The sequence below is a fragment of the Alexandromys fortis genome, unplaced genomic scaffold (assembly GCF_014885135.2).
Source record: "Alexandromys fortis isolate MF-2015 unplaced genomic scaffold, M_Fortis_MF-2015_v1.1 scaffold_88, whole genome shotgun sequence".
NCBI classification, from domain to species: domain Eukaryota; kingdom Metazoa; phylum Chordata; class Mammalia; order Rodentia; family Cricetidae; genus Alexandromys; species Alexandromys fortis.
In genome coordinates, this window is record NW_026067961.1 from 7464805 (window position 1) to 7482750 (window position 17946).

Genomic DNA, 17946 nt, shown 5'->3' on the forward strand with positions numbered 1-17946 from the left:
GCACCTGCCTGGCTTCCTGCCCTGCACCTGTCCCTTTTTGTTTCCTTCTCTCTCATTCTTAATTGAACTATGTATTTTTTCCCACTCCCCTTCCTTCCTCCTCTTCTCTTCTGTTTGAGCCTACATTTCTCCTCCTATTTATTCTGTCTGCCTGCCAGCCCCACCTATCCTTTTTCCTGTCTAGCTATTAACTGTTCAGGTTTTTATTAGGCCAATCAGGTGCCTTAGGCAGGCAAGGTGGAAAAGTGCAACATTATCTTTACATAATTAAACAAATGCAGCACAAACAAAAGTAACACACTTTTACACAGCTAAAGTAATATTCTGCAACATAAATGTTGTCAGGAGCCATTTCCCCTCTAAAAATCATTACAGAAACCATCACCCTGGGGAGTCTGCAGGGAACCTCACACCCATAATTATGTTTGATTGAGAACCTGCCCCACAGCCAATTAACTGCTAATCTGTTAGCGGAACCCGCCTCACATTCCAGCTATCCAGGGAACCAGGTGTGGCAACTTGTGACTTCTTGGCCTACCTCCTGGCCTATGTGACCTGGAACACGCGGCGAGATCCAGTTGCCCTGCCCCCCATTCCTTACCATATATAAACTGTAACCTGTCCCTAATAAACGGAGGCTTTGACAAATCTGCTTGGCCTCCTTCTGTCTTAGCTCATTCCCTTCCAGGTAGTGCCCCTCTGAGACCCTGGAATAACTGATTGCAGGGTGGGTTACAAACCCCTAGACTGAGTAACCCACCCAACGCAATCCACAAAATGTAACACACCTTTGCCTAGTTAAAATAATATTCTACAACACAGACTTCCTAATGTGTCTCTTGGGCTCTGGTTTGCTTCATATTTATTCCTATCCAACGAGATGAAAGTGGCCTTGAGGTTTCTACCACGTAGATCTCAGTGATTTCTCTATAAAGGACTCCAGTTTAGTTTATTATTGGCTGTGTTTGACAAACTCAAGTGCAAGTCCAGCAAATCGATGTCTTGTCCCTTTAGGGGTATCACTGGAGAACTTCCCACTCTGTAAAGAATTGCTCATCCCCCCTGGGACCCAGAACTACATGGTCAGAATGCGACTCTATGACATCAACCGGCGGCAGCTCAACCTTACCATCCGCATTGCATGTCGCGCAGAAGGGTCCTTAAAGATCTTCATTTCCGCGCCATATTGGCTCATCAACAAAACAGGTATACCCGGAGACCATCCAGGTAGACCTTTGGCTTGGGCGTTTGGATGCCTTTGTCAGCTGACTAACTGGAGCCAGTGCAGACATTACCTTAGCAGTCCCTACTGTCTGTCTGACTGTAGTCAAGCTGCCCATGTAGGTTTCTGTAGACAGTGGGCTGGAACTCCCTTCCCTGCTTCCCTTGAGGTGCTTTCCCCCTTTTGCTGTTTGCATATTTCCCTGGGAGACTGGGTGGGAACGTTATAAACTTTTCCCTCCTTCCTAAAGGGTTACCACTGATCTTCAGACAGGACAATGCAAAGACAGATGCTGCAGGCCAGTTTGAGGAGCATGAGTTGGCCCGGAGCCTGAGCCCTCTCCTCTTCTGCTATGCTGACAAAGAGCAGCCAAACCTGTGAGTGTGACTATGGATGGGAAGGCCAGTGAGCTGGTGGGGGATCTACCTGTGTACGTAGCACTGTCCTGTAGGCCACAGGCCTGACTTGGAAGCAGTGGAGCCCTGACTTAATGGTATTTTTTTTTAACCCCAAGTTATATGTTATTTGATACTGAGAATAAACCATTTGTGAGTTTGCAATGAAAGGTAGTTTTATTTATTGAAGTAGGACTTTTATTTGTAACTGTGCCAGGGAAGAGAGATTGGGCATCCTCCTCTTTTTACTGCCATTTCTCTCTGCTAGCAGTTTTGAGACCTGGAGAGGAATGGATTAGGGAGGAGAAGGGTTGTCCTAGGCAGTCCTAGAATCCCGCTGAGATTGTTTGTGTGAGGTTTTGAGACCCCCAAGTGTGCTGTTCTTCCGTCTTAAAATTCGTGGAGGTCTGGAGTGGGGAAGCACTTGTGAGGTTAAGCAAGGTGTCTTTTTAAGGCACATAGGGACATTAATTCACTTTTGTTGTTTTTGGCATTCAGTTTTCCTCAGGTGTTTAGAGCCCCAATCTAAAGAAAATGGGCGTGTCCTATGTTTCTCACCTCCATCTGTAGGGCACTGCTGAAACCTCTCAGGAATGTGCTCCAGTGTTCTCTGGTGGACACCACAAGGTGGCCCCCAGGGCACTCTGGTGGACACCGCCAGGCAGCCCCAGGTCACTCCAGTCAACACTGTTAGGTGGCTCCAGTGCTCTCCCATGGATACGATGTGTTTATCACGGCCAGCCTGAGTCTTGTGTAAGGTTACAGTTTTTCAGAGTTCTGGCTGTTGGAGGAGACGCAGCCGGATATCTAGCCGTTTCTCTCTCGAGGCAGACTGAGGTCTAAGACTTGGCATTTGTCACGGTTTGGTTTACATGTGGAAGTCACATTTCCTGAACGGTTTCCTGTAGACCATCTCATTGCATTCTCCTTGGCCTCTAGTGGTTCAGCGAGGGGAGGAAATACTATTAAATCTTGTGAGGAAACTGAGGCACATTGTTTTTTACTGGCAGAGCTGGAACACACACCCTGGAGTCTTTGTTCCCTGATGAGAGAGAGACTCAAGCCCCGCCCAGTGCTCTACTGTTGTGATCATACTTGTTGTCAGAAAGACCTCCCTCAGCTGCCTTGCTTTACAGTGTGTTCTCAGGGGGTTTCTTGAATCTTCGGATTTTAAGGGAATGGTAGAGATTGTAGCATGTGGTAGGTTTATAGAGAATTCTAGTGTTTCCTCCCAAAGTGCTTAGCTGCAGTTCTCAGTCTTTTCATCCACTGCTGTGCTGTGGCTGCCTTTGGAGTGAACTGTCTCACTGTGCTAGGGGTCCACAGGAGATAGCGTTGAGAGTCAGTGTGAAAGACCTAAGTGGGTTGCAGCCCCCGTGTTTCCTTACTCGGAATCTGTTGTGGATGGATGTGTATATGTTTGCTCTTCTACCCATCATAGCTGCACCATGAGAATCGGAAGAGGGATTCATCCAGAAGGCATGCCAGGCTGGTGCCAGGGCTTCTCCCTGGATGGTGGCAGTGGTGTCCGAGCTTTGAAAGTCATCCAGCAAGGAAACCGCCCGGGGCTCATCTACAACATTGGTGGGTTATGTTTGGGACTGAGGGTGGACTGGTACCATTGGCCAAAGACCCTAGGCCTGCATGAGTAAACCAGCCATGCATGTTGACCTGGCAGCAAGTGCAGGTTTTCTGATTTGACGGTGGTCCTATATCTCTTCTCTGAACGCTAGATTAATATCTCTATAGATATGTTCTATGAAACACCTTTTTTTCAGGGGAATAGTAAACACTTAGAGCACTCCCATCCTATGGTGTTCCCACACATTAATTCAAACTTAGAAACCGCAAGCAGGTAAGAACACTTCACCTGGGACTGAAAGAGAACGCTGAGTGACAGTCCAGATGTGGACAGGAGGCCTGGGGCAGATGTGGGAGGACAGCACTGTGTGAATCAGAGGCAAAAAATACAGTAAAATGTACTTGGGGATGCCATGCCCCCTACTCGTCTTCGTGGGTGTGTCAGGGAGGATTCTATACCCAGTTGAGTGAAGCATTTCCTAAAGGCTCAGGGTCAATTAGATTTAAGTATTCCCCATGTTTTGTATGTTAGCAGTGTGACCTTGTAGTAAATCATTTCCAGGGACTTTACAGCCATGTTTAGCCTAAAACTACCTGGTTCTGGGTCCTGCCCAAGGAGGCCAGAAGAGGTTGCAGGATTTGCTGGAATGTTGTACAAGTGTTGGTGTTGGTCTAGACAGTCATGTTGTAGGAGGAAGAACCATGATGGTACAAATTTACCCAGAATCCTACAGAGAATGGGGTAGCTTAGTCCTGAGTTCTTTTTAAAAAATATTCAATTATTTTGTGTGTGTGTGTGAATGTGTGTGAATGTGTGCGAATGTGTGCATGTGTGTGCATGTGCATGTGTATGTAGACATGTGTTGTGCACAGGTATGCACATCAGAGGACAGTGTGCCGGAGCTGATTCTTTCCTTTCATCATGCGCATCACAGAAATTGAACTGAGGTTATCAGTCTTGGAGGCAAGCGCCTTTAGCTGCTGAGTCAGCTTGGCTGCCCTGCTTGAGGATTTCTTTTGGTTCCTGTCCTGGAACTAGCTCTTGTAGCCCAGGCTGGCCTCGAACTCACAGAGATCCATCCGCCTGCCTCTGCCTCCCAAGTGCTGGGATTAAAGGCGTGCGCCACCACCACCTGGCTTGCTTGAGGATTTCTTAACAGGAGAATTGTTCAAGCATAGTTTCCTTTTCAGTTAATTTAACCTGAATTTGTTTCATGCTCCCATCCTGGGTTTGTGTTCATACTCACATTAAAACTTCTTCCTTACAGTGGACATAAAAATTTCTCAAAGGAACCAGCTTTATTTGAGCTAAGAGAGGATTCTACTCACATTTGTCTTCTCCACCCCTCGAGTGGGTGGGGCCTTCTGGTGGCCCGGCTTGTGCATAAATTATTTTTCAAAACCAGCTACCCAGGTTAACTGGAATCTGTATTTCGGACAGAATAGGGAAGGGAGAAACAAAGTTGTTTCTTCTTCTTCTTCTTCTTCTTCTTCTTCTTCTTCTTCTTCTTCTTCTTCTTCTTCTTCTTCTTCTTCTTCTTCTTCTTCTTCTTTTCTTCTTCCTCTTTCTCCTCCTCCTCCTCCTCCTCCTCCTCCTCCTTTGTTGTTGTTGTTTTTTGTTTTTCAAGACAGGGTTTCTCTGTAGCTTTGGAGCCTGTCCTGGAACTAGCTCCTGTAGACCAGGCTGACTTCGAACTCACAGAGATCCACCTGCCTCTGCCTCCCGAGTTCTGGGATTAAAGACATGCACCACCACCACTGGGCTCAAAGTTACTTCTTTTAGCACAACTCTTGCTGAGAGCCACAGAGTTGTGGCAGACAAGCAAGTAGAGCACTGAGCACATGTGTAATGTACATGCGTGTGTAGTCGTGGATGCAGGTGTAAATTGTGAACGCATGTGTAACCTGGCAGTGTCTGTAAACCTGTGTTCCTTATAGGCCTGTCATCTGAATTCTGTCCTTCTTCCAAGTGAAGGGACAAAAGGAATGAGCCAAGATAGGATCTTAAAAGTCCTCGGCTTTGTGACATTTGTGTGTGTGTTGTCAAGGCAATCCCCAGCAGAAAAGCCGGGATATGCACCTTGAAAAAGAAGGATTTTGTGCATTTTGATCTCAGCTCAATTAATCAGGGTCTGCCAGGGTGTAAACTAGGATAGAAGGGAAATAGAAAGTTCACCTTTTCCCAGAAGCAGGGTGTCTGTGCTGCTCTGGGCCACTCTGTGTGCTTCCAAATTAAGCCCAGCTTTTGAAGTGGATTTCTTATTAGTAAGATCTGCTGACGCTGACACTGTTGGTTTCTGGCAACTTAAGCTTTTCTTCTTGTCCCAGAAGAAAAGTGTGTGGGGGTTTCCCATCACTCTTGAGACATGTGGTATCTTAGGTAAGAATTCCAGAGACAGTCTCTAGAGACTGCTCAGTCTTTTTATCTCAGCTGACCTCTCAGACCAATTGAAGCACGCTAGGGGTCCTTAGGTTGGTACCTGTAACTGGGAGGGGTGCTGACGCTCACTAGGTGCCTAGGCTGACCTCCTAGCCTTGTCTGTAGCTGCATGACCTAGATCACGTGACTCCACTTCCCATGCCTTAGTGCAGCAGAAGTGACTAATACCCTTATTCCAGAAGGATGTTGTGAAAATTAAGTATAAAGCCACACAGAGGGCCTAACTTATATGAAGGGGTCGATAAGCATTAGGACTGCTATTTTTATTACTTTGGGTATAAGTATTTTTAATTATTGTATATCCAGAACTCAGCACAGAGCTTTGAACTTATTTCTTCTATTTATTGTCATAGCGAATGAGTGAGTCACCCTGCTGAGTGTTGTTGTTTTTAAATTGTCATCAGATTTTACAAGGTGACTCAGTGTGACTTCATTTGTCTTTATGTGAAACTAGTTGGTTTGAGATTTCTTTCTCACTGGGTGTTTTATGAATGTAAAAAATGTTTCCAGTTTGTAGTAAGTGGGGAAGACCTATTTTTTAATGAATAAATAAATCCTAGCATTGCGTATGAGTTGGATTATTGAATAGTAGACTAAAATTACTAGAGAAGATTCTAGATAGAGTACTTAATTGAGTTCAGAGTGGTGTAGAATCCAACTAAGTAGTCGGAGGATTCCATTTATCAAAGGCAGATCTCTTAGTGGGGGGAGTTTGGGTCCCAAGTATAAGCATCATTGTAGCGTGGAGTTGTCTGAATGATTAGTTTCATAAACAGAAAACTAAGCTATTTGCAACCAAAACATCCATGTGTCTTAGCTGTTATTATAGTGGTGTATACAGGGGAAACCCTGAGATTTTTCAAACATTTCCTTATTTTTTGTATGGATGTATATATGCCATGGTACATTGTGTAGAGGTCAGGGGACAACAACTACTAATAGGAGTGAGCAATGTGGGTTTGAGGGATCAAAATCAGGTTGTCTTTACCCACTGAGCCATCTCGCCACCCACCCCCAGGGCTTTCTAAAAGGAATTAAACATTGTGAGGAGCTAATATTTCCATTCCATTCTCGAAGGGCTTCATACCCACTCCAGATGACATATGTGTTTGCTCACAGGAACTAAGGAATTATGAAGGTTACTTATTTTTGTCAGAATAAGAATTTTCAGTCATAATTAATCAATGAAATGGTTCTTGTCATTTGTAGGTATTGATGTCAAGAAAGGCCGAGGTCGCTATATTGACACTTGTATGGTCATCTTTGCCCCCCGTTACCTGTTGGATAATAAATCATCTCACAAGCTTGCATTTGCACAAAGGGAATTTGCCCGGGGACAGGTAAGCAGTTTGCTTTGAAGAATGGCCAGCCGGGTGGTGGTGGCGCATGCCTTTAATCCCAGCACTCAGGAGGCAGAGACAGGCGGATCTCTGTGAGTTCGAGGCCAGCCTGGTCTACAAGAGCTAGTTCCAGGACAGGCTCCAAAGCCACAGAGAAACCCTGTCTCGAAAAGAAAAAAAAAAAAAAAAAAAGAATGGCCAGAGCTTGTTTTTAAAATTGAGGCTCGCTTCTCATCAAGACTGTGTTTTATGATGTGAGTGACCCAGCAGCTCTTGTGTAGGATAAGGCTGAGAGTAGGAACTCAGCAAGAATTGTATGTGACTTGCTCAGGTTTTGAGTAATGTGACTAAAGCCCCGATCTGTGTGTTTTAGGGAACATCCAATCCCAATGGCTACATTTCCACCTTGCCTGGTTCCAGTGTGGTGTTCCACTGGCCACGCAATGACTACGACCAGCTGTTGTGTGTCAGGCTGATGGACGTTCCCAATTGCATTTGGTCTGGAGGCTTTGAAGTCAACAAGAATAATTCCTTCCATATCAACATGAGGTGAGTTTGAGGCTTGATCGAGCTCAAGGAAACGGCAGCATTTTGATCAGATGAGTTATAGAAGATGTTAGCAGCTTTAAGTGATGAATACAGTTCTCTGGTCTTATGACGTGTGAAGTCCAGAGTGACTGCCTGTAACTCTATTGCTGTTTGTGTTCAGGTGGTGCTACTGGTGGTAACTATCCTGTTTATTCTTTTGCATTTGAATGTTCTTCTGTCTTGTTTCATTTCTGTTACCATGATAAAAATATCCTGATACCCCCCACAACCACCAAAAAAAAAAAAAGAAAAAGAAAAAGAAAGAAATTAAAAGAAAAAAAAATCTCAACTTGGGGGAGAAAAGGGTTTATTTCAGTTTGTGCTTTTAGTTTATAATCCAACATAGTGGAGGAGTCAAGGCTGACACCCCAAACAGCTAGTCACGTATGAGCAGAGAGAAAGAAATGGATGCATGCATGCTCACTTGTTTATTAGATGTACTTTAATCCATTTCCCCAGTGTCATACAGCTCAGGATACTTTGCCTAGGGAATGGTGCTACCACCATAGATTAGGTCTTCTCATATTGATTAACTAAATTAAGACAGTCCCTGACAGAGCCACAGACCAACTTGATATGAGACAATCCATCAATCAAACTTTCTTTCCAGGTTATTTTTGTTTGTGTCAAGTTGACAAATGTAAACACATCTTCTTTGCTCAATCCAGTGAACCTCGGGTCCTTGTTAGAAAAATCAACCAAATTCAGCCTCAGCTAGCTTAGGATGACTTAATTTCCTTCCTGTTTCATCAAATGCTTTATTGTTATTGTTATATTTTTTTTTGCGGTTGAACCTTGGGCTTTGTACATGCTAAGCAGTTACTGCCATTGAACACATTCTTAGCCCCATCATCAATAACCATTTTTAGGGTTTTGTTTTCTTGAGACTGAAGGTTATTTTTTGCTTGATTGTCCAGCTTGACTTTAAACTTCTTGGCTACAGTGATCACCTTTTTTGATTGTGCCCTTGAACAATCAGTGCATATTCTCATTGCTGCACACATGCAGGGGTCTCTGCAACCCCTAAACCAGCAGAGTGGGAGGCAAGAAGGTTGTTCTGTTCAATATGACTTAGCTGGTGTTAGTTCAGACTATTTCCAAGTAGTTTATTTTAGGCATATTTAACCATAGCATAATTTCTTGAAAATTTTCCTGGTGATAATTAACTCAGTCCATTTGGACAATAAAACTTAATATATGACTATATTGAAATTCTATAAAGAACATGTGACACCTTCCATAAAGATGGGTTCTGTAGATTGGCAAGCTCACGATAAGGATCTGAGGTGGGGGATCCAGTGTGATCTCAGCCTCACAGATAGTACAAAGGTCACCAGGCTACTATCAGCCCCCAGCTTTTTAAGGTAGATAACAAGTTATGCATCCCTCCTTTGAAGGAACAACCCTCTATGTTTAACATTCCTGGTTTCCCTTGTGCTTTTCTGTGAACACGGGGACCTTTGTGACTCTCCTCTGCCACCCTGTCTTGACTAGCCAGTGCACACATTGCTGCACACTCTTGAGCAGCCAGTGCACATTCATATCCATGCACATAGAGCCTAGAGCATGTCCTGTAAAACTCAGACTCTACGCCAATTAAATTACTGTTTCCCTTGCCCCAGCCTTGGCAGTACCCATTCTACATGGTGTATCTAGAAATTTGATTACTCGACAATATATGAGTGGAGATGTACAATACTTATCTTCTCATGACTATCTTATTTTACTTAGGATAATATCCTTTATGTTTATCCATGTGGCATGGGTTATTAGCATTTCCTTCCTTTTTAAGGCTGAATAGCATCTCATGTCTGTTCCCATTTTGTTTGTCCACCTAATGATGCTTCCACCTTTTGGTTCCTACTGTGAACACAGGTGTGCGCATGTGCACTCCAGACCCTGGTTTCAATTCTTTAGTGTGTAGATCCAGGAATATAATGGTTGGATAATATGATTTTTAAAAATTTATTTGTTTTTTTGAGATAGGGTCTTCTCTGCAGCCTTGGCTGGCCTGAAATTTGATATATAGTCTAGGCTGACCTTGAGCTCATGGAGATCTGTTTGCCCCTCTGCCTTCTGAGTTCTTGAATTAAAGGTGTGTGCCACCATGTCAGCTGTTTTATTTCTAATTTTTTTCTTTAATACAAGGTCTTACTGTGTTGTTTAGTCTAGTCTTGAACTGAGAACTCCAACAGTCTCCCCACTTCAGCCTCCTCAGTGGCCAGGATTGTAGACATAGGTCACAGGTATAGGTCATTGGCTTTATCATTTTTAATCTTTCCAGAGTGTGCTATGCTGTGTTTTGTTAGGATTATAGCATTTTATTTTCCTGTGAGCTGTGCCTGGGGGCTGCAGTTTCTCCACAGCTTTACCAATGCTTAGCATTTGCTGTTGGTGATGTCTGTAGTAGCTATTTCAATAGCAGTGAGCAGGGAATCTCACTGTGGGCTGTCTCTGGGCTACTGGGTATTGAGACGCCAAGTTCTCATAAATGGCAGCAGGTACTTTGCTCCTGAGCTCAGCCCCTGCCCTCACTATGGCACGGGCTCACAGTTCTCTAATGATCATTTCATGAGCCTGTTTGTCTTCATCGGATCCTTGCCCACTTTTGTATTGGGTTATTTGAGCTGGTTGTTGTTCCTTTTGGATGTTAGCCCCAACCAGGTATGTGATTTGCACATCTGCTCTTCTGCCTTTACATGCTGCTGATTGCCTTCTATGATAATCTCTTTGTTGTTGAATCCAGTTTATTGCTTCTTTGGTTGCTTTTGATAATGCATTGCAGAAACAGTTGTCAAATCCAGTGCCATGAGGCTGTTTTCCTTTGTTTGCTTAAGGGTTTTATAATCTCAACTCTTATGGGTCTGGTCTGCTTTGAGTTAACCCTTGTGTGTGGTATAACTGGGAGGAGCCACTTCTTGGCATGTTGATGTTCTGCTTCTCCAGCGGCATTGGTTGTTGGAAGGCATTTGGCCGTACACACAAGGGTTTGTTTCTGGGGTTCCTGTTTACTCACTGGCCTGTCTGCGTGCCTAGTACTAGTATTGGTTGCTGTGGCTTCATAGTACCTGTTGAAGTGAGGCCGTGGGAGACCTTCAGTTTCGTTTTGGTGGCTCTTTTGTTCAGAATTCTTGAGATCCATAGGAATTATGTGTTTTTTTTTTCTATTTCTGCTAAAATAAACATGCTGTTGGGAGCCATTCATTAGGCTGAGATTAAAGCTGATTACTTTATAAAGGTGAGGGTGGGGTAAAAGGGAAAGTGGTGACTGTATGCCTAGTGTTAATCCTTTAAAAATGGCTTCAGTGTGTAATCTAAGCTACCGAGTGACCGGTGCCACCCATTGCTTTTCCTTTCCCCAATCTTTCATCTGGAAACAATTTGAATGAGAAGTCCCAGGAGCAGTACAGGGAACTCTTCCATCTCTCACCTCCCTACTTGTGTCCCTCCCCTTTCCCACACCTGCTCTGGGGGTTGAGCACATATGTGAGTGCACTTTGCTGAACCATTGGAAAGAAAGTCCAGGTCATCGTGATACTTGAGCTGTATTAAATCCAGCACCCACCACAAACAATGGTATCATATGTATCTAGGGAAATACCTTTGTTTTTAAAACCAATAGTAATACCATAACTACGATACCATCAATACACTCACAAGGAATGTAGTAGAGCACCGTGCAGTCTCTGTCACAGCCTGGGCGAATTGGCATGCTCTCCTTCACTGCAGTCCACTCTCTCTGAGCTGGGATCCCGTCAGTGGTCACTTGTCCAATGCAGCTGCAGATGCTTTTATGTGCTGCAGTGGAGAGTCGACCCAGCTCTCTCTTCTTGGCTGTGAGCCAGTGGTGTTTGTTTGCCAGTTGCTGCTGTGGTCTTGTAGGATGTGCTCTTTTCTGCATTTGGATGCCAGTGTCCTGTGTGTAGGTCAGGTCAGCCCTTTGTGTGAATAGTTCCTTTAGAGTCGCATCAGAAGGGCTGTGGCACATTGATCTTGTTACTGGTTTGGTTTGATCATCATTTGGCTTTTGTGGTGCCCACCTTCTCTCTCTGCTGCAAAAATCTCCTTTCCATCTTCATGAAGAGGACTAACCTGTTGAGGCAGCATTGGCAGTCCAATAGTCTGTGTCCCCAAACTGTTTACAAAACTGAAATTGTTATGTAAGGGATTTGAAATGGTGATCTTTAAAATTTTCTTCATTTGTTAATTGATATTTTCTGTAAAACTAGGTTCTTCTTTCCTCTAGTTAATATATCTAAATACAGTGCTCGTAAACACAAAATAGAACACGTGTACTTCTTTCCCCAGGGTCTCATGTAGCCCAGGCTGGCCTAGAACTCAGTGTGTACTTGAGAATGACCTTGAATGTCTGAACTATATCTTTTCCTTTCACAGGTCTTCGTAAAAGAATATCATCTGAAGAGATGATTAGGAAATCACCACTTTTTGCTGTTAACAGTTTCTACTTTCTAAATTAAAGCTTTATTATGTGCATGCATGCGTGTGGGTATGTGTGGTGTGAGTGCTTGTGTCTGAGGAGACCCAAAGTAGTCATTAGATCCCCTGGACCTGGAGTTATAGGTGGTTGTGAGCCTCTTAATGTAGGTGTTGGGACTTAGCTCTGTTTTTTCACGAGCCATATGTTTCCTACCTGCCGAGCCGTCTCTCTAGTCCTCCTACTTCCTAAGTTTGCTCAGGGACCATGCAGTGGGCTGCAGCTGCCAGCATCCTTGTATATGTGTGCACAATGTTGTAAATGAGGAGCCAAGGGACCACAGTCTGTCCCCCCGCTTTTTTTTTAAGATTTATTTTTGTTTTATGTGCATGTGTGTTTGAGTGCATGCATATTTATGTATTGAATGGGTTCCTGGTGCCCTTGGAACTCAGAAGACATCAGATGCTCCTGGAACCAGAGTTGCAGCTCTCTCCACCTAGCCATCTCTTCAGCCTGTCTCCTTTTAATGTGGCCTTTGCTCCTTGTCCTGCAGGGACACCCTGGGGAAATGCTTCTTCCTCCGAGTGGAAATTACTCTCCGAGGAGCTACATACAGGATCTCCTTTAGTGACACAGACCAGTTACCGCCTCCTTTCAGAATTGACAACTTTTCCAAGGTACTGCGCACTCCTGAGGAGGGCTGGCTGCTCACGTGGGGCAGGGTGGAAGACTGTGTTACGGTGCACACGTGACACTCACTAGAGCTCTGTGACCCTGAAGCCCCAACTCTGAAGAGGTGTTTCAACTGGTATTATTATTTTTTTAGATGTCCTAATTTATTTCATGTGTCTGAGCATTTTGTCTGCATGTACATGTATGCACCAAGTATGCCTGGTATCTTCAGAGAGAGAAGAGGGCATTAGATTCCCCTGGAACTGGAGTTATAGATGATTGTGAGTCGCCATGTGAGTACTGGGAATCGATCCCAGGTCCTCTGGAAGAACAAGTGCTTTAACCACTGAACTATCTTTCCAGCCACGTCTACCGATTATGATGGCCACTAAGCTGCCTCATCCAGGTTGAAGTAAATTTTCTGCCCCCAAAACTTCTTTTTGACTAAGACACGGTGCTCCCTGTAGACATGCTGTGCAGGCAGAGAAAGGGATCAGGCTGCTCAGGAAGAGCGGAGTGGGTCCACTGCTGTTGCTCAATTACAGCTAGCATTTTGTTGTTGTTGTTTCGTTTTGTTTTTTTGTTTTTCAGGACAGGGTTTCTCTGTAGCTTTGAAGCCTGTTCTAGAATTAGCTTTTGTAGATAAGGTCGGCCTCGAACTCAGAGATCCTGCCTGCCTCTACCTCTAGAGTGCTGGGATTAAAGGTGGGTGCTACCATAGCCCGGCACATTTTTATAATCCTAAATGTTAAGTGGAAATTATGAGATTCTGTCTTTTATTTTGTGTGTGTGTGAGTGCCACAGACATGTTAAGACCAAAGACCATGGTTCAGGTGTTGGTTTTCTTCCAGTATGTGGGTCCTGGGGGATCAAACTCAGGCCATTAAGCTTAGCAACATGTACCTTTATCTGCTGAGCAACTCCCTGACCCATAAGATTCATTTTAAATTACTCCTTCAAGTTATGTGTCTTAGAATATAAGACTTTTTAGAACCAGTGTCCAGATCCCCATTCTTTCTGTATTCAGACATTCACAGGGAGCAAGGGTAGTAAAGACAGCATCGGAGCAATGGAATTGCTGCCTTGGATATTTTGGCAAAGTGTCTTAAGATGGATTGTTTTTGCATTTTTATTTATGTGCGTGTATTATGTATCGGCACCTACAAAGTTCACATATGGCTTTTCCTGGAGCTGCAGTCACAGTTTAAGCTGCCAGGCACTCTGTTTCCGGTTGCCTGTGGTCCTTGCCTTGTCCCGTCACTGGTCACTATTCCCCGTAGAGTGTTCATCTGGGATGATGGGAGCGTCCACCTTGGTCTGGCTGGCTCACTTTCCAGGAAACTGCCCTGAACAAAGTCCTCTGCCCTCTAGGTTCCTGTTGTCTTCACTCAGCATGGCGTAGCTGAACCCAGGCTGCGGACTGAAGTGAAGCCCATGACATCACTGGATTACGCCTGGGATGAGCCCACCCTCCCACCCTTCATCACATTGACTGTTAAGGGGGCAGGCTCCTCGGAGATCAGCTGCAACATGAATGACTTCCAGAATAACCGACAGTTGTACTACGAAAATTTCATTTACATTGCTGCCACGTACACGTTCTCCGGGTAATTCTGGACTTAATTATAGTTCATGCAAAGCAGAATCTTTTAACTCTTCACTGGTTTTAAAGTTTGACTAGCATAAGAAAGGCACTTGTACATTTGTGTTTGTTAAAGTTTAACTAGCATAAGAAAAGGCACGTGTACATTTGTTTGTTAAAGTTTGACTAGCATAAGAAAGGCACGTGTACATTTGTGTTTGTTAAAGTTTGACTAGCATAAGAAAGGCACGTGTACATTTGTGTCTGTTTCCTGCTGTTTCTCAGAACAGCTGAGATAATCAGTCCAGAAGTCATCAGCGGACTGATGGATGGATAGAGAAGAATTGTGGGATACACATGCAAGGATATGTTACTTTTCAAAATAAGAGAAAATTTAGTAATTAATGCATTAAGACTGAATAGGTTTATTTAATTCAAGGACAAAGAATTTTGTTTGGATATAAGCACAGATTGGGTCTAAGACCCATCATGTTACATAAGACCCATATCTGTCACTGTTATGTGTCTAAGAATTGGTGGTCAAATCTATTACTCTAATAGACTAACGGGCATAGTGTTAAAATGATTCCTAATGACTTACTACTATATTCATAGAACATAAATCTCTTACTTTTGATCAGAGAAACTTCTCCTTTCAGGAGACAGCAATTAATACAAAGATACCCAATGGTTCAATGTACACAGAATAAAGCATTGTGTCCTGATCAACTCTAAATCATAAAGTTTAAATAGTTTCTGAGGAGACAAGTCACAGCCAATGCTTTCTTTACTAAACTCCAAGCCCAGGTTTTCCCTTGAGAGTCTAGTCCACATTCTCATCTGTAAACACCCCACCCCCCCATTCCCTCACCTCCCCCACCCCCACCCCTGTCTCCGAGAGGGTATCTTTGTGTAACAGTCCTGGGTGTCCTAGAATTTGCTCTGTAGACCAGGCTGGCCTCAAACTCAGAGATCTGCCTGCCTCTGCCTTCCCTACCCCCACCCCTGTAGGGTAGCAGCAACTTTTCCTTTAAGGGCCCCGCAGGGACTGAGCCTAGCCTGAACAATTGATAAGTCTCTTCCTGGATCTTGAATTCCTGTGGTGTTTGTCTTGACATTGGCTAATAAGGTTTGTTTGTGGGCTGGTCCTATGGCACTGATCAATGTAACCTTCTTAAGGATTAGTGCCTGAGAAACCAGTTCTGTCTGATTGTAAGCCCTACTTGCTCTGGTTTCTGTAAGTTCCATCAGCCGCTGAGCTCTGAAGGGAGAGTCCTATGGTGGCCTGAGAGGGTGAGGGTTGGGAGCAGGGAAGGAGAGAAGCTCTTGGAAGCCCAGGCCCTGTTTGGGTGCTAGGACTTGGAACCAGTTTTGGGGTCTACCGAATGCTATTGGTGTGCATTCTCGGAAGAAAGTACAGTTTTTTTTCTTTAATTTTTATTTTTATTGAGGTCAGATTCATGTCACAGAAAAGTAACCATTTCAAACTGAATAGGTAGTGGCATTTAGTACACCGTGGATGCCGTTGTCATCATGATTGTCATTTTGCTGTTCCTAAAAGAGCCTCCCCTGGCACTATCTTCCACTCCTCCACCCTGACCTCAGTGACCTCTAATCTCCTTTCTGTTCCTGTAGGCTTGGCTAACTGGGTAGTCCCTGAGTCTGGGTCAACCTGGTAACCTTCTTTGGCTGGCATCTTTCACTTAGTGTCATGTTTTGGGTTCAGCCACATTTTTGTGACCCTGCTTTTATAAAACGTGTTCAGTCTGCATGAGTCTAAGAAATGCTCTGTGCTGTGTACTTGCTGCCTGTGTGTCTGTCTGTCTGTCTGTCTGTCAGTCAGTCAGCAGGCATCTTAGCCTTGCAGTTTGATTTCCCATGCTATGGGTTGACTGTGGCTTTTTTTTTTTTTTGAAGGTATTATTTAAAGGACAATTTTTTTTAAATTTCAGTGAAATCTAATTTGTTGAATTTTGTTTTGCTTTTGTCACATATGCTTTTGATGTCCAGATGACTAATTATTAACCGAACTCATCAGTACTTTTGTAATGTTAAGGGTTGATGCAAACAGGCAAGTGATCTAAATTAGACATCATTCGAGCATTATGCATGTATTCTAAAGTGAGAAGCTGAGAAGGGCTCAGTGGGCACAGCGTAAGTTCACAAGCGTAAGTTCCTGAGTTTGGATTCTGGCTCTCAGATGGGAAGCTAAGTGTGTTGGCCGGTGCTCGTAACCCCAGCACTGTGGGCAGAGTTGGGCATGTTCTAGGTCTTGCCGGCCAGCTAACCTAACTGAAACAGTGAGTCCCAAGTCCAGTGGTGACCCTGTCTCAAATAATGAGAAGCCGAGTGGTAGAGGCAGACACCCAATGTTGCTCTCTGGGCCTCCAATGCACGTATACAGTTGCATTTACCCGACCATTTACGTACAACCCACAACATCCCACACAAATAATAATATTATAATAAACACCCAAGCTGCGCCAGCAATCCATAACGCTTGGGATTTTTAAGCCACAGGGAAGCACCACAGGCTTGAATTGGGGGAAGGTGACTATTGGCCCTCTGGATTCTTTTCCTCCTAAAAGGATTCCATTTCTTGCCAAGACTTGGGAGTACGGTGATGCTGATGCTCTGTTTGGCAGAGCAGAGCGTGGCTGTGCCCTTGGACACCTGCCTTAGGTTTTCCCTGCCCCCCCCCACCAAAGATTCATGGCTGTTGTTTCATGTCTTGATTTTGTGCCACTGAAATTATGAGGAGAGGGAAAATGCCAGAGTTTTGTGTTCACCAGTGAGTCCTAACTTGTGCAGGGGTTAAGAGTGGCTCTACTCCTGTGTCCTGTCAGGCTTTTTCTTCATGGTTTCTGTTGGTTTGTTTGTTTTGAGACAGAGTTTCTTCTGTATAGCTTGGGTTCTCTTCTTCCTTCAGTTTGCTAAGTACTGAGATGACCGGCAGCAGTCAACTTTTTTGTTTGTTAATAGAGGTTTATGCATTGCTTGTGTGTGTGTGTGTGTGTGTGTGTGTGTGCACTCATTTATTTCATCTTAGTTTGCAGGAGGGCAAAGGAAGGCCCGTGGCTTCCCACAAGGCAGTTACTTGTGCAGAACTCGTCTTGGATGTGTCCCCAAAGACGCAAAGGGTCATCCTAAAAAAGAAGGTAAAGGCTCAGACGTGGGCGACAAGAGTTGGGGGGCTCAGGCTCATCTAGTCCAGAGTCTCTGGCCCTGCAGGAACTGGGCCGGGAGCCCTGGAGGCTCTGGGCTTGTGCTCCTGCTGTGTTCACTGTGATCGTGCTGGCTTCCGGGTTCCAGCCATCTCACTCCCAGGTCCTTCTGGAGAGAGGACAGTCCTGAAGCTGTGAATTGTGATTTCTATTTTTTTTTTTCTTGCCTGTTGCTTCTTTTATCTCAAACTGAACTAAAGGAAAATGTCCCACTGGCAAGTACCCCTTTTCATGTCCTCTGATGAGTTAGCGTAAGAAGAGCAAGGCACGCCTGTGAGTATAGGAAAATATTCCGGTTAGCTGACCTAGATTTGGAGGGGAAAGCAGTAAAATTTGGTCAAAGATAGTAATAAGTGGCAGGAAGAGTGATAGCAAATAGTTGAAAATGAAAGATGGCAGAAGTTCGGGATCATGGAGATGCAGCGGCAACCAGGGAAGAAGACCATGAAGTTGTCATCTGGAGCACA

The 17946-nt window shown here is 44.3% G+C and overlaps 1 protein-coding gene across 5 annotated transcripts in view; it reads left to right on the top strand.

Moving 5' to 3' along the window:
• Positions 1–17946, top strand: part of Vps13d (vacuolar protein sorting 13 homolog D) — a 221120-nt gene that overhangs the window by 103011 nt on the left and 100163 nt on the right. For all 5 annotated transcript variants that reach the window (XM_050153110.1, XM_050153115.1, XM_050153113.1 and 2 more), the window contains 8 exons: positions 1015–1206; positions 1473–1599; positions 3059–3201; positions 6848–6978; positions 7352–7527; positions 12555–12678; positions 14045–14280; positions 17305–17413. In XM_050153110.1, coding sequence (XP_050009067.1) covers positions 1015–1206; positions 1473–1599; positions 3059–3201; positions 6848–6978; positions 7352–7527; positions 12555–12678; positions 14045–14280; positions 17305–17413 — 1238 coding nt within the window. The remainder of the gene's footprint in view (positions 1–1014; positions 1207–1472; positions 1600–3058; positions 3202–6847; positions 6979–7351; positions 7528–12554; positions 12679–14044; positions 14281–17304; positions 17414–17946) is intronic.